The sequence below is a fragment of the Tupaia chinensis genome, unplaced genomic scaffold, assembly GCF_000334495.1.
Source record: "Tupaia chinensis unplaced genomic scaffold, TupChi_1.0 Scaffold000258_1, whole genome shotgun sequence".
NCBI lineage: Eukaryota > Metazoa > Chordata > Mammalia > Scandentia > Tupaiidae > Tupaia > Tupaia belangeri.
This window is the reverse complement of record NW_006159738.1, coordinates 2915506-2931668: the sequence shown is the minus strand read 5'-3', so window position 1 is coordinate 2931668 and position 16163 is coordinate 2915506. Positions and strand designations below refer to the sequence as shown.

The 16163-nt window shown below is 43.0% G+C and overlaps 1 protein-coding gene across 1 annotated transcript in view; it reads right to left on the bottom strand.

Annotated features, from left to right (window-relative positions):
- Nucleotides 1-6: 6 nt before the first annotated feature.
- The window catches only part of RAD9B (RAD9 checkpoint clamp component B), a 30101-nt gene continuing 13944 nt past the window's right edge, over nucleotides 7-16163 (bottom strand). The window contains exons 6-10 of the mRNA XM_027772205.1: nucleotides 14519-14625; nucleotides 14367-14431; nucleotides 13716-13838; nucleotides 11454-11694; nucleotides 7-339 (exon numbers count right to left, since the gene is read on the bottom strand). Of these exons, the coding sequence (XP_027628006.1) occupies nucleotides 223-339; nucleotides 11454-11694; nucleotides 13716-13838; nucleotides 14367-14431; nucleotides 14519-14625 (653 nt within the window). The 3' untranslated portion in view covers nucleotides 7-222. The remainder of the gene's footprint in view (nucleotides 340-11453; nucleotides 11695-13715; nucleotides 13839-14366; nucleotides 14432-14518; nucleotides 14626-16163) is intronic.

The window sequence follows — 16163 nt, the reverse complement described above, 5'->3', positions numbered from 1 at the left end:
CAGAAAACTCTTTGCCTCTAAAGTAGCATAATGGATTTGAAGCGAATTACATGCATTTGACAAGCAGCTATTTCTAGATCCGGTGGTGTGTAGTAGGTGATGATGTTAGAAAAGCAGAAGCCCATCCTCCAGGGAAGTCTGGGACAATATCCTCTACACACGGAATATGAAAACTCATGCTTGAGGCACAAGTGAGCCGGTAAATTCAGCCATCATGAATTGTTAAAATGTGGGGTGACTGTCTTCTTCACTGTCACTTGCTTTTGCCAGGCTATCGAAAGGGTAGTTGAAGTGTTCTTGCTTGTCAGAAGAAACTGCTCCAAAGAACATGCAAGAAAACTAGAGGGAGAAAAGTGCTGTTAATTCCAAAGAAGCCGTGCTCATTAAAGGCCCTTGTCAGAAATTTCCCCTGTGTGGTATCCCTGTTTTAGTGATTGTGGAATACCCAATACCTTCTTTACTGGCCCAATCCTAAAACCAGACCCTTCCCTGACTTCAAAAGTTCAAGAGCATCTTCAGTTTGGGATCAGTAATCTGCTGCTGACTCCCTTGTTGAGCCATCAAAACTTCCACCAGACTAGAGACAAAGGGAGCCCCTGCAGTTACTGAATTGAGTGACCTTCCCTTCCCAGATAACAGAAACTACCCTTCTAGCCTACAGCCAATCCCTCCTTCCCTGTTGGCATCCCAGCAATTCCCATGCCTCTCTTCTGGTGAATAGGAATGTTAGCATTTTCAAGTGCACAAATGTCTTGAATCCTTAAATTACACAAGCTAACCTCATTGCATTCTCCCTACATCTGCTGTAGTGCTGTCCACTCTGGCTGTCCGCATTTTCTCATTTGCCTACTCTTCTGCCCTATCTCAAAAGGCTCTGATCCCACCGCTTCCTGTAAGAACTGTTCTTACATGGGGTCACCCAAAATCAACACATCATTTTCATGCTGACATCTGATGTCCTCGTGCCACACTGTCCCTACTGCTCTGAACTGTTTGGTTGGCTGGGCCTCTTCTATCCAGCCTAGGATCACGTTTCTCAGCTCAGACTACTGAAATTTGGAGCCTGGTGCTGCTTAGTGGTGGGGGCTGTACTGCATTGAAGTGTTGGTCTCTACCCTCTGGATGCCAGTAGCACACCCCCTTCCTGAGCTATGATATCCAAAATTGACTCCAAATCTTGCCTTAGGTCTCTTGGGTGGCACCATCACTCCTGGTTGAGAACCACTGCTTTAAATGATGAAGAGATTCCATCCATATGCCAGGGAGCTTCAAAGTCAGATTCTAAATTTCAACCTATATAGTTCTACTACCTACTTGATATCTACAATTTAACATATGCTAAATCAAACTCATGATCTTAGTAAAACCCAACCCTGCTTCTCCAAATCTAAGTCCCCCATGATAACATGTTGTTCCTTAACTCCCATAACCCATCACCAAGTCCTGCTGGGTTTGCTCCCTAAATTAGTGGTCCCCTTCCACCAAGTCTCTCCATCTCTCATCTATGGAATCACGTTTTTAGATGCAACCAAGCTACCTTCAATGAGCCTCATTGTGCCCCATTTTTCACAAGGCAGCTAAAGTTACCATGTCAACATTCAACTCCGCCAGCCCTCCTTGTTAAAACCCTTCAGATATTTTACAGCCCAACCATGGTCCACAGGTGATAAAGTGCCACTGTGGGATACTAGGCCACATGGGAGGCCCAGATGCAGGTCCTGGTTGACTTGGCCTGACCACATCCACTGGCCAGCACATCCCTGTCATCCTGACTGGCAGGGAAGCTGGGAGGAGGACCACAGGATGGCTTTCACCATTCTCAAGAGTACTTGTTTCAGTTCCTCTCTCTCATGAAAGAAATTTTAAAAACTCGGTCAGAGGGCCAAGTGACATGACAGTTAAGGCACTGGACTCCCACATGGTCGACCATAGTTTGAGTCCCAGACCTAGTGGTTTGCTTTCTCACTTTTCCTCTCTCTCAATTTCTCTCTGGTCAAATGAAATAATAATAAAAGTGAGTAAAATTAAATCTTAAAAAAAAAAAAAAAGGAAAAAGAAGACTAGTATGGTGTTTAAGGCAGCTGGATTCTACATGGCAGACTATGTGATTTGAGTACCAGACCCAGCAGATTAAAAATCGCTGGGGGCTGGGACCAGCGGTTAGCGTAATGGCTATGTTGCTGGACTTCCATGTAGTTGACTGCGGTTCGCATCCCAGACCCAGTGGCTTAAAACTCATGCCGGGCTCGTGTGCGTGCGTGCGTGCCCAAGATCCCGAGAGGAGACCGGAGGAGAAGGGATTACGGCATGCGTGCCCAAGATCCGAGAGGAGACCGGAGAAGGAGGGATTACGGCGTGGCCATCCCCCGGGGGGTGATTTCTCGCTTTCTGTCTGTCTGTCTCTCTCTCTCTTTCTGGCGAGCACACGCGCCCTATAGCAAAAACCTCTCTTAAAAGAAAGAACGAAGAAAGTTGGACTTGTGTGCGTGCATGCCTGAAATTCCAAAAGGAGAAATTGAGAAGGGACTGCAGCATGACTATCCCCCGGGGTGGGAGGGTGCTTTCTCACTTTCCCTTTTTGTCTTTCTAGCAAATGCACGTGCCCTCTAGCAAAATTTAAAACCAAACAAAACCTTCAAATACTTTAAATGCCAGGGTGTAACCAGTAGTTAGCATAATGGCTATAATGGCTATGTCACTGGACTCCCATGTAGTCAAACACTGTTCGAATCCCGGACCCAGTGGCTTAAAACTCACACCGGGCATATGTGCATGCATGCCCAAGATCCCAAGAGGAGAATGGAGGAGAAGGGATTGTGGGGATTGGCGTGGCTATCCCCCCGGGGGCTGATTTCTCGCTTTCTGTCTTTCTGTCTCTCTCTGTCTGTCTGGTGAGCGCACACACCCTATAGCAAAATCCTCTCAATAAAATATAATAAAATAAATGCCAAGGTACTTTAAATGGCCATATACATAGCTTACAGGACTTTTCCGGCATGATTTGACACCAATTGCTATAGCTTCACCTTGTACCACTGTCTCACCCTAGTTATCTGCTCTCCAACCACACTGGCCACCCTTCAGTTCCTTAAACCTCTAGACTCCCTCCAATCACTGCATATGCGTATGCCACACCCCAAACTCCTCTCCCCGCTGCCTCATTCTTTCCAGTCAGCGCAAACACCAGGTTCAAAGGGAAGACTTTTGGGCCAGACCCGAAGCCTAGTGATTAAGGGAGTCAGATCCCACATGGATGCATGCAGTTCAAATCTTCACCTTGGTGCCAGGTGCATGTGCATGCCCCAAATCCCAACAGGATGCCGAAATGAAGGAGAAGGGACTGCAGCGTGACCACACCCCAACGTGGGGTGCTTTCTTCCTCTCCCTGTCTCTGGCAAATGTGCCCTCTGGCAATTTGAAAATAAATGAAGGTGACCTCCTGGATGACGTTAGTCCACACCTTAAATCCTCTTAAAGCATCCTGAACGTTTTTTAAAATGTTGAGCTTATCGTGATTTTAAAAAAATCGTATAATCATGTGAATTTGTCTTACACTTACACCCTAGTCCTTCACCCTACTACCCCAGTCTATAATCAAGAGTAGGGACCTATGTTTCGCTCATTGTAGAATCCCTTGCATGGTTATCCAGGACATGCAGCCCTCCATAAATTCTGTGGGAGTTTCATGGCGCCATGAATTAACGAATAAACCCTGTTCTTGGACCATCCCCCTGCACCAGAAGGTGAAGATGCTTTCTGCAAGATGGCAGTTTGACAGCAGGTGTTGAATCCTTGCCCCGGGTAGAAAACCCCAAATTAGCTGAGATACTGACCGTGGTAGGCAGCATAATAACCCCCTAAAGATGTCCATATGCTAAACGCACAAACCTGGGAATATGCTGTCGCACGGCGAGGGGCGTTAAGGGCACAGGTGGAAGTGAGTCTGCTAATAGCTGACATGGACTAGCCAGGTGCACCCAATGTGATCACAAAAACCCTTAAATGTGGAAGAAGGAGACAGAAGGAAAATCAGGGTCAGAGTGAAATGAGTGAAAAACACTAAGCCAGCCATTGCTGGCCGTGAAGATGGAAGAGGAACACGAAGCAAGGAATGCAGGTGGCCTCTAGCAGCTGGAAAGGCAAGGAACAGATTGGCCTTTCGAGTCTCCAGAAAGGAACGCAGGCCTGCCCACACCTTGACTTTGGTCCAGTGAGACCGTTTCAGACTTGCAGTCTTCAGAACGGTAAGATAATACACTGTGTGTTTCAAGCCACTACATTTGTGGCAAATTCATTATAGGAGCAACAGGAAATGAATACACTAGTGTTGACTAACTGGAGGCACAGTCTCAATTACCCAAGCAGGGCCTAGTCTTGACCATGGTCATGATCCTAAGGTTGGAAAGGACCTAAATATAGCATCTGTGTCTGTTCAATGGATATAGTTGTGTACAAATAGCTCTTAACAGTGTTTATGGTGCTGTATGAGACTTAGCTTTATCTTGACCTTTGAGAGCTGCCCTGAATTTGTGATTGGCTTAGGAGAAATGCTGTTTTCTACCCTCCCTCAGTCCCATCTTCTCTTTAGCCTTTAAATCTCACAGCCTGGATAATGGAGCACTTCCCCACGTCTAACAGTTTTCTAATGGAGAAGACGTAAGACCATCCATGGAATTGGAAATTACAAGTGCAATCTGAATGGGGTAGGAATATAAATTACTAAAGTCTCTTTTCTCTAAAATAATATACATATTTGGCCCCAGCTGCAGTGACACAAGCAGTAGGGTACTGGTGTGTGAGGTTGGAGTCACATGGAAGACTAGTCTGAACAGGCCGAGTATGGGAGTGGGTGCCTATAACCCTAGCTAACTGGGAGGCTGGGGCAGAGGACTGCAATAGTCAAATCCTGCCAAAAACACCTCTCTGTCTCCCTCCCTCCCTCTGGCTCCTTTATACTCACTCATATAATAATACTAACATGCACATTTTGCCCGTTTTTGGACCCTTGAGTACTATATAGCTTATTTAAACCTGATGAAAATTTAAGAGGAAAAAGCTACTGGTCATTGTTTGGACTATAGTAATACTCTTATTATTGTTTTATTTTGAAAATTCCTGTTCCCAAAGTAGCACACCTAGTATATATGTCTTTTTTAGAATAAGGTAAATTATAATTTATTTTATTTTGGAATTTTGCAATATCCTTGGAGAGATTTTAAAATTTTCTTAGGATACCCTAAACCAGGGTTAAAGATATGTCAGCGAGGGACCAGCAGTTGGCATAATGGCTATGTCACTGGACTCCCACGTAGTCGACTGTGGTTCGCATCCTGGACCCGGTGGCTTAAAACTCACGCCGGGCATGTGTGCGTGCGTGCCCAAGATCCTGAGAGGGGAATGGAGGAGAAGGGATTGTGACATGGCCATCCCCCCTGGGGGGGATGATTTCTTGCTTTCTGTCTCTCTGTCTCTGTCTGGCGAGCACACGCGCTCTATAGCAAAAACCTCTCAAAAAAAAAAATGTCAGCTAATGGCTATAAGCTAGGAATACAGAGAAGTGTAAGACAGCCTGCCCTCAATGAACTCACCATCTCCTAAGTGGACTAACAAATATGTAGATTACATAATTCTGTGATTTTTTTTTTGAGAGGTTTTCGTTATTCAGCGCGTGCGCTCGCCAGACGGACAGAGACATAGAGACAGAAAGCGAGAAATCACCCCCCAGGGGGGATGGTCACGCCACAATCCCTTCTCCTCCATTCCCCTCTCAGGATCTTGGGCACGCACGCACACATGCCCGGCGTGAGTTTTAAGCCACCGGGTCCAGGATGCGAACCACAGTCGACTACGTGGGAGTCCAGCGACATAGCCATTACGCTAACTGCTGGTTCCCATAATTCTGTGATTGTTTTAATGACCAGTATGAACAAAATGCTTTGAGTAGCAAAAGAAAGTTTCAAAAACAAAAGTGAGGGAACCAGCAGTTAGCGTAATGGCTATGTCGCTGGACTCCCACGTAGTCGACCGCGGGTCATGTCCCGGACCTGGTGGCTTAAAACTCACGCCGGGCGCGTGTGCGTGCGTGCCCAAGATCCTGAGAGGAGAATGGAGGAGAAGGGATTGCGGCGTGACCATCGCCCCTGGGGGTGATTTCTCGCTTTCTGTCTCTATGTCTCTCTCTGTCTGTCTGGCGAGCGCACGCGCCCTACGGTGAAAATCTCTCAAAAAAAAAAAAAAGTGAGAGCCAGCAGGTGGCTTGGTGGCTAAGGTACTGGCCATGTGGACATAACTGACAATGGTTCAAGTCCCAAATCTGGAGGCTTGAAAATCATTCGAGGGGGCCAGCAGGTGGTGTAGTAGCTAAGGCACTGGTCTTCCATGTGGCTGACTACAGTTGAGTCCAAGGCTGATGGCTTGAGACACATTGGGCACATGTGCACATGTACCCAAAATCCTAAGGAGAATGAAGAAGAGATTGTGGTGTGGCCATTCCCCCCGAGAGTGATTTCTCGCTTTCTGTCTCTCTGTCTCTCTGTGTCTTTCTGGAGAGCACACGTGCCCTATAGCAAAAACCTCTCCCTAAAAAAAAAAAAAGAGTCCAACAAGGCAACAGGATACGAGATTAACATACCAAAACAATAGCTTTCATAGACCCGAACAACAGACAGTCTAAGGACCTAATGGCAGGAAAACCTCACTTACAACAGCAACAGAGATGAATAATTACTTAGGAATTAAGTCAATAATAAATGTACAAAACCAATAGGTCACAAAAGGAACAAAGTAGACTTGGACAAAGAGAAAGGCAACGTCTGCTGTCTGCTTTTTAACAGAATGACTCAACATCGTAAACACACCTTGAACTCTCGAGCCAATGCTCTGAACCCCTGGGCCTCATTATAGATCGAAGGTTTGGGTAAAATCCATTAGTTCACTAGGGAAGAGAACTAGGGTGAGGAAAACGGAGGGAGGCCCAGCAGAAGGCCCACTGTAGTTCAGGTGGAACCTAGATTAGGGTCTACGTCACTTGCCCATAACATAACTTCAGCTTTGCAGGAGTTTCCCAAATTACGGTAAGCAATTACCTTTAAAAATTGAGTCTTCTGGGACCAGCAGTTGGCGTAATGGCTGTGTTGCCAGACTCCCATGTAGTTGACCACGGTTTGAGTCCTAGACCCAGTGGCTTAAACTCATGCCGGGCACATGTACATGTGTGCCCAAGATCCCGAGAGGAGAATGGAGGAGAAGGGATTGCAGTGTGGCCATCCCCCTGGGGGGTGATTTCTCGCTTTCTATCTCTCTGTGAAATTAATTTTTTTAATGCATTTAAAAATTTTAAAAAAGAAGAAAAAATTGAGTCTTCCTTGAGCCCAGCAGGTAGTATAGTGGTTAAGGTGCTGGACTCTCACATGTCCAACCATGGTTTGAGTTCCAGACTCAGCAGCTTGAAACTTACGCTGGGTGAGTATGTGTATGCCCAAAATTCCGAAAGGAGAAGGAATTGCGGCATGACTACCCCTCCGGGGGGGGATTTCTCACTTTCTGTCTCTCTGTCTCTCCAGCCAGTGCTTGCACCCTATATTGAAAATCTCTCTGAAAAAAAAATCTTCGGAGCCAGTAGGTGATGTGGTGGTTGAGGCACTGGACTCACACATTGCCAACCACAGTTCAAGTCCTGGACCCTGGCAGCATTCTTTCTCACTTTTCCTGTCTCTCTCTCGCTGGTCAAATAATAATAATATATAAAATAATTATTTTTGAAAATCTTTCTTGATTTGATGCCATGGTAGGGAGTGGGGAGCAAAGTACCTTAATAGTGCTCATGGAGCTTACAGGTCCAAGTGTCATTGTCACTAGAAAGGACACTGGCAATCTTAATGAACTTCAGAGGCCTGAAGCAGCAGGAAAATGATTTCCTGTTGCTGCCTGTGAAAAAGTGAGCACAGTGAGCACAGTACCTGAAGCAAAAAAAAAAAAAAAAAAAAAAAAACCCAGAAGGGAAAATGCCTTTGAGTAATGAGAACACAGATTTCTGTTTTCACCTTATAGACAAGGAGAGAAAATTGTTCTGTGTTGGGGGACCAGCAGTTAGCATAATGGCTATGTTGCTGGACTCCCATGTAGTTGACTGTGGTTCGAGTCCCGGACCTGGTGGCTTAAACTCACGCCAGGTGCATGTGCGTGCATGCCCAAGATCCCAAGAGGAAAATGGAGGAGAAGGGATTGCGGTGTGGCTGGCCCCCCGGGGGGCGATTTCTAGCTTTCTGTCTCTCTGTCACTCTCTTTCTGGTGAGTGCACACGCCCTATAGCAAAAACCTCTAAAAAGAAATTGTTCTGTGTTGGGGGTACAACAGGTACTCAATAAACACTTAAGGCATCAAACTGAGTAAGTTGAGTTTACTATACAAATGCTTCCTTAAAAGTCATTTTTTGTTTGTTTATTTGTGTTTTAAGACAGGGTCTCACCATATTGCAATCCTCCTGTCTCAGGTTCCTAGCTGGGACTACGGTTGCATGCCACCGCACCTGACTCATTTTTTCAGGCAGTCTCACTATGTCACCCAGGCCAGCCTCAAGCTCACAATCCTCCTGTCTCAGTCTTCCCAAATCACTAGGATTATAGGTGTATACCACCAAGCTTGGTCTTTAGGTTGGACTGGGAATCAAACCCGGGCCTCCAATGTGGTCCCACCTGCTGGGGCACGATATCTCAGCAGTACATGCCACCTTATGATTGGGCCCCTAAAAGTCTTTTATGTAGCATAAAATGGTGACTTTCAAAATGTTATTTTTCTGTGCCCAAAATCCCAAGGGGAGAATGGAGGAAAAGGGATTACAGTGTGGCTATCCCCCTTTAGAAGTGATGTCTCATTTTCCTTCTCTGCCTCTATCCAGCAAGCATACACGTCCTATGGTAAAAACCTTAAAAAAAAAAAATCTAAAAATTAAAGGGCCAGCAGATAGCATAGCAGTTATATCACTGGACTCCTACATGGCCAAATGCAGTTCAAGTCCAGACCCGGTGGCTTAAAAATGATGCTGGGCACATATACACACGTGTCCAAGATCCCAGGAAGAGAATGCAGAAGGGATTTTGCAGTGTGATCTTCCTCCCAGATGTGATTTCTCACTCTCTTACATTGTGTCTGTCTGTCTCTCTCTCTCTAGCAAGGGCATGCACCCTAAGGCAAAAACCTCTTTAAAAAAATTTTTTTTAATAAAAATAAAAGTATGGGGCCATCTGGTGGTGCGGTGGTTAAGTGCACTGGGCTACCACATGGCCAGCCACAGTTTGAGTCCTGGACCTGGCAGCTTGCATTTCTCACTTTCTCTGTCTCTCTCTCTCTGTCCCTCTTTGGTAAAATTTCAATAAAGAAAGAAATAAACTAACTTTTAAAAAAAATAAATAAATAAAATAAAAATAAAAACTAAATAAACAAAACCTTTTAAAGAATATATTTTCTTTCAAATTTCTCATTCTAAGAAACTCACATTTCAAACTAATAACAACAGCAACAGCAAAATATATTTGAATAAAACATTAAACACTTAAAATTAAGACTAACAGGGCCAGCTTAATATTCTAGTTAAGTGAGTGAGATCTCACATGAGTGCCCATGGTTCAAATCCCATCCCCATTGGCTTGAAAAACACATTAGGGGAACAACAGTTAGAGTAATGGCCATGTTACTGGACTCCCATGTAGTCGACCGTGGTTTGAGTCCCAGACCTGATGGCTTAAACTCACGCCGGGCGTGTGCAGGCCCAAGATTCCAAGAGGAGAATGGAGGAAAAGGGATTGCAGCGTGGCCATCCCCCCTAACGAGTGATTTCTCACTTTCTGTCTCTCTGCCTTTCTCTGTCTTTCTGGCGAGCACACATGCCCTATAGCAAAAACCTCTCCAAAAAAAAAAAGAAAAGAAAAGAAAGAAAGAAAAACACACATTGGATGTGTGTATGTGTGCCCAAAATCCTGACAGGATGGAGAAATGGAGAAGGTATCGCATGCCCCAATGGTGGGGTGCTTTCTTCTGTCTGACAAGCACATGTGCCCTCTGGTAATTTAAAAAAAAAAAAAAGGGACTAACAATATTTGAACTAATTCAGTTTCTTTTCTTTTCTTTTATTTTTTTTTTAGGTTTTTGCCATAGGGCTTGTCTGCTGCTCCCCGAAGAGAGACAGAGAAAAGAAAAGTGAGATCCCCTGGAGAGGATAGGCATACCGCAATCCCTTCTTCATTCTCCTCTCAGGATTTTAGGCACGTATGCACATATGGCTTGTGTGATTTTTAAACCACCAGGTCCAGGACTTGAACTATGGTTGGCCATGTGGGAATACAGTACCTTTACCACCATGCCACCTGCTGGCCTGAAATAATTACATTTCTAATAAATTATGTGTATGTTCAATAGATTTCATACGATTTAACACTATAGCATTCTGTGAAGCTTATTATTATCTGTCTAGTAAAATGCTATTAAGAAAAGAAAATGTTAACTGGGACTCTACTATGAAGGAGTTTGTGATATTTCTTGGGGTAAGATTTATATTTGTACTACTATAAATAAATGATTTCCCAACTAAACTTAAAAAATAAAATCAGGGACCAGCAGGTGGCATGGTGGTTAAGGTACTGGACACTCCTACATGGCCAACCAGGGTTTGAGTCCTGAATCTGGTGGCTTGCTTTCTCACTTCCTCTCTCTCTCACCCTCTGTCTCTCTCTGGTCAAATTTAAAAATAAACGAATGAATAAATAAAAAATAAAATAATTATTAAAACAATAAATAAATAAAATCAGATAAAAATAATTTTAGGAACACTGTTTTTATGACTTTAGCATATTAGTTTTATTCAAAGGTAGAATGTATTGGGTTGCCAGAAAAGTCATGATGTGTTTTTCTATGCAAAAAGAAAGACCCACCACCATAAACAATCATGACTTATTCTTGAGAAATATCTACCTAACATGCTTTGCTAGAAATTACTGACTAACTGAGCAATTTAACTATTTTGTATTGATATTCTATAAATAGACTTCTCTACCTGAGACTATCAAAAAAACAAGAAAATGGGAACCAGCAGTTAGCGTAATGGCTGTGTTGCTGGACTCCCACGTAGTCGACCGCAGTTCACGTCCCGGACCCAGTGGCTTAAAACTCACGCCGGGCGCATGTGCGTGTGTGCCCAAGATCCTGAGAGGAGAATGGAGGAGAAGGGATTGTGGCGTGGCCATCCCCCTGGGGGGTGATTTCTCACTTTCTGTCTCTATGTCTCTCTCTGTCTGTCTGGCGAGCGCACGTGCTCTATAACAAAAACCTCTCCGAAAAAAAAAACAAAAACAAGAAAATTAGTTTTCAGGATCTCAGAAGCGGCCAGTCACAGGGGAAAGGACATAAATGATGAGCATTCTTGACCAAGATGTGGATGCGACTCAACCTTTTTCTTTTACCTTCCTGAAATGTGGACACCCTGGTTCCTCCTCTGTGTCGCTGACACTGCTCTCTGGCACTTCAGTGACATCTCCATCTGCTCTTTTTATGAGAGGGCTGCCACAGTTTTCCAAGGCAGAGGTGTTTGTGGGAGTTCCATGAGGACAATGTCTCTTGGCTGCTACTTTTCTCGAGATGTGTTCCGAAGCCTGGCTGGTCACATTTTTATCAGCCTTTGAATTTGACCTTATCAGATCTGACCTGAGGAATTAACAGGGATTAAATGAATGAACTGTTGACTTTGAAATATCGTTGTTATGTAACTGTTAGAGCAATGTGGGATGACAATGATAGAGCACTATCTTAGGGAACATAACAGAACTAAATGTTGAAAGTTAAGGTTTATGTACATGATCATCTAGAAATTAAATTCTCTTAACAGATTCAAATCTTTCAGTAAAGTAACCCAATGTGCATGAGACATCTTGCATTATGGTAACAGGACAAAGTTAGGGGAAAAGTCCAATAAATTTCCATCCATCGGTATGATAAAATTTTATCCCATCATTAAAACCATGTTTTCAAATTATAATCAGTGATACTGCAACATGCCCTCTATAATTTTATATATATAATTTTTTATTTTTAGAGAAGAGAGTTTTTGCCAAAGGCTACATGCACTTGCTGGAGAGACAGAGAGACAGAAAGGGAGAAATCACCCCCCCTGGGGGGATGGCCATACTACAATCTCTTCTCCTCCATTTTCCTCTCAGGATTTTGGGTGCATACACACACGCGCCCAGCATGAGTTTCAAGCTGCTGAATCCGAGACTTGAACCACGGTCAACTACATGGGAGTCCAGCAACATAACCATTACGCTATCTGCTGGTCCCACCCACAATATATTTTATGAGGAAAAAATAGGACACAAAACCATGTAGGCTATATGATCCCCATCTTATTTCAAAATATAAGAATATGCAAAATAAAAAAGCCCAAATGAAAATACAATGAGTCAAGATGTCTCCATGTAACCATGGCCTGTCTCCAGATGGTATAATTATAAGTGAGTCTCATTTCTTTACACTTTTTGTATTTTCCAAATTTCCCACAATCATTTTGTGTTTATTTTTACCAAAAAAAAAAAAAAGAGAGAGAGAGAGAGAGAGGAGTCAGTCTCAATCTGTGAGGCAATCCCACGTGGAATGGTCCCAGTTCAAGTCCAGAGGCTTCCCTGAATATGCCAGGTATGTGTGTCCCCATAATCCAGGAATGGCTGAGGCTGGAAATGAATCATTAAAACTGGAACCTGCTGAGAGTGCTATCTCTTCTGTCTCTCTCTTGCTCATGAAGAAAGAAAATAAATGGGACCAGCAGTTGGCATAATGGCTATGTCACTGGACTCCCATGTAGTCAACCACGGTTTAAGTTCCAGACCCAGTGGCTTAATCTCATGCTGGGTATGTGTGCATGCATGCCCAAGATCCCAAGAAGAGAATGGTGGAGAAGCGATTGTGGCGTGGCCATCCCCCCTGGGGGGTGATTTCTCACTTTCTGTCTCTCTGTTTCTGTCTTTCTGGTGAGCGCACGCACCCTATAGCAAAAACCTCTCCAAAGTAAAAGAAAGAAAGAAGGGAAGGAGGGAGGGAGGGAAGGAAGGAAGGAAGGAAGGAAGGAAGGAAGGAACATGGAAAGAGAAAAGAAAGAAAGAAAATGAAATATGAAGGAAAAAAAAAAAGAAAAAGAAAAGCAGTGACTGTCCCTATATCTGAGAAAGCAGTCTAGATAGCAAATAGACCGTCGTGTGAAATTTAACACTATATCACTCTTTTGTGTTTTTTCTTTCTTTTTTTTGTGTGTGTAAAGAATTATTTTATTTTACTTTATTTATTTTAATTTGACCAGAGAGATAGAGAAAGTGAGAAAACAAGCCACCAGGTCCAGGACTCAAACCACAGTCAGCCACGTGGGAGTCCAGCACCGCCATCTGCTGGCCCCAACACTATATCACTGTTTAAAAAACAACTAGAAATGGAAATGGGTTTTAGATAACAAAGATACACCAGACAGTCCTGTAACATTCTGATCAAAAGAGAAAAACCAAATATCTGATGCAAGATCAATGATGTTTCTCTTACAGCACCTCCAGATTTGGTCAACATTTCTGATCTTCTAGGATTTTCACTCCCCAGTTATTTCCTAAGTGAATGCCACTGAGTTACTTCAGAATAAAATTGCAATGGTTTTTCCCATCCAAGAAAGAAGCTAAACGTGGCCTTACCTTTTTAGTGCCTGTGAAAGACAGAGTGATTGTGGTGAAGATGTGTTACTTGGATCATCAGTTAAGGTAGCCAAGATAAAGTTAGCTTCCAGTAACATGTCATCAATACTTAAAGCCAAAGGTCTAAGAAGACAAAGTCAGAACAAAAATGACACTCACTTTCTGATGAGTATCAGGAACACACTAGAAAATGATACTTAATTCCGGATAACAAGAAACAGTAGATAGAGGGACTTTTTGTGTTTTCACAAATTTACAGTCCTAAGAGCCAAAAGGGCCTCTAGAAATCTTCAGTCCAATTTCATAAAACACACCTTAATCCAATCTCATCTGAAATTTTGGTTCTGAAATATATAAAGTACATAGTTTTGTAGAGATTTAACTTGTTTAAACCATGCATAATTTTATAATTAGGTAATTTATTCAGCACCATGTTAAATTTATGTTTCACCCTGCAAAAGAACATCTCTTTCTCAACTTCCCAATTAAAAAGTGCCACGTTTTAGCATCTTTCAAAATTTTAGTTTCATAAGTACTGCTAGTAAAGAAATGCCTGAGTTGTAAATTAATTTCAAAGTGATCCAAAAGGTTTCATTATTGATATATAACCAAAGAAAAGAAACAAGCTCAGAGAAATTCCCAAGGACCTACTTCCCAGGAAAATCAAAATGAATGGAGATGGGAGCATGTGTAGCTTCTGAAAATATCAACATGCCCTGAAAGAAAAGAAAAAAAATTTTTAATCCTTTATTAAAAACTACCAGTGAAAATTTGAATTTAATTTCACAGAAATATTTGGTTACCTTCAATTCTTTGAGACAAAATGTTATTTCAGTATCCACTCCGATTTGAAAGAAGTCAAATTCATCTGGGACAACAAACATCTCACTATATACAGAGTTGGTCAAATCTATTTCATGTTATAGAAAAATAAGAAAATTAGTTCTAGAGTTAATTGTTCAATTTGGGGGGGGTGTTGCCATAGGGTGTGCATGTTAGAGAGACAGAGAAAGAGAGAAATGGAAAATAAGAAATCATCATCCAAGGGGGATGGCCATGCCACAATCCCTTCTCTGTTCTCCTCTGGAGATTTGGGGCATGCATACACATGTGCCTGCCGCTGCCAGGTCTGGGACTACAAACAGTCATCAGCCATGCGGGAGTCCAGCACCTTAACTACCATGCCACCTGCTGGCTCTGTTATTTGTTAAATTTTAACAATCATAAGTGGTAGGTTAAAAATAGCTGCAAATTGCCAGCCAGCAGATGGTGTAGCAGTTACATGGCTGGATTGCCACACAGCCAACCATTGCTCAAGTCCCAGACTCAACGGCTTCAAAATCACACTGGGCACGTGTGCATGTGTGCCCAAGATCCCAGGAGGAGAATGAAAGAGAAGAGATTGCATTGTGGCCATCCCTCCTAGGGAATAATTTCTCACTTTTCCTCTCACTGTCTCTGTCTTTGTCTCTCTCCCCAGCAAGTGCACATGCCCTAAGGCTAAAACCTCTAAAACAAACAAACAAAATAATAGCTGCATGTGATTTGTCATTCCTTCCCTGAGACACAGAGTCTCTGTCTATAACCCCCGCCCCCCTTGCACCTGGGTGGGCTCTGTGACTGCTCTGACCAATAAGTTAGGGCCAAGTGACCTTGTGCCAATGTCTGGGCCCAGGCAGTAAGAAACTGGCAGCCTCTACTTCCTGTCTTCTGCGACACTCTGAAAACCAGTCAGCGGGCCATATGAGGTCTGAGGAACATGGAGAGACCACTTGTGAGTGGGAGCTCTGGTTCACAGCCCAGCTGAGCTCTTGGCATCAGTCCCAAGCCCTATGAGAGCGTCATCTTCACTTCTTGAGATGATTCCATGCCCAGCCACTATCCAACAACTGAATGACAGATCCCAAGTGAGAACTACCCAGCTGAGCCCCATCAATCCACAGAACCATGAGCGATAATAATATTGTTTTAATACTGTATATTCTGGAGTGGCTTGTGATCAGCAAGAAATAACCAGAATACCATAAAGTGAATTTATCCTAAAAAGGGTTATCATACTAACATACAACAACAGTTATTTTATGACATGTATTATATTCCAGTTTTTTTTAATGATTTATTTAATTTTATTTATTCATTCATTTATTTTAATTTGACCAGAGAGTGACGGAGAGAGAGAAAATGAGAAAGCAAGCCACCAGGTCCAGGACTCGAACTGTGGTCGGCCATATGGGAGTGTCCAGCACCTTAACCACCACGCCACCTGCTGGTCCCCCCCCAGTTCGTTTTAAAAACATTAACAAAAAGGGATTAGCAAATAAAATAGATGTATCATACTAAATCATAAAAATGGGTAAAAAAGTAAATTAAAAATTTTTATTGAGATACAATTTATATATCATAACATTCACCATTTCAAATGTACAATTCAGTAGTTTTTAGTATAGT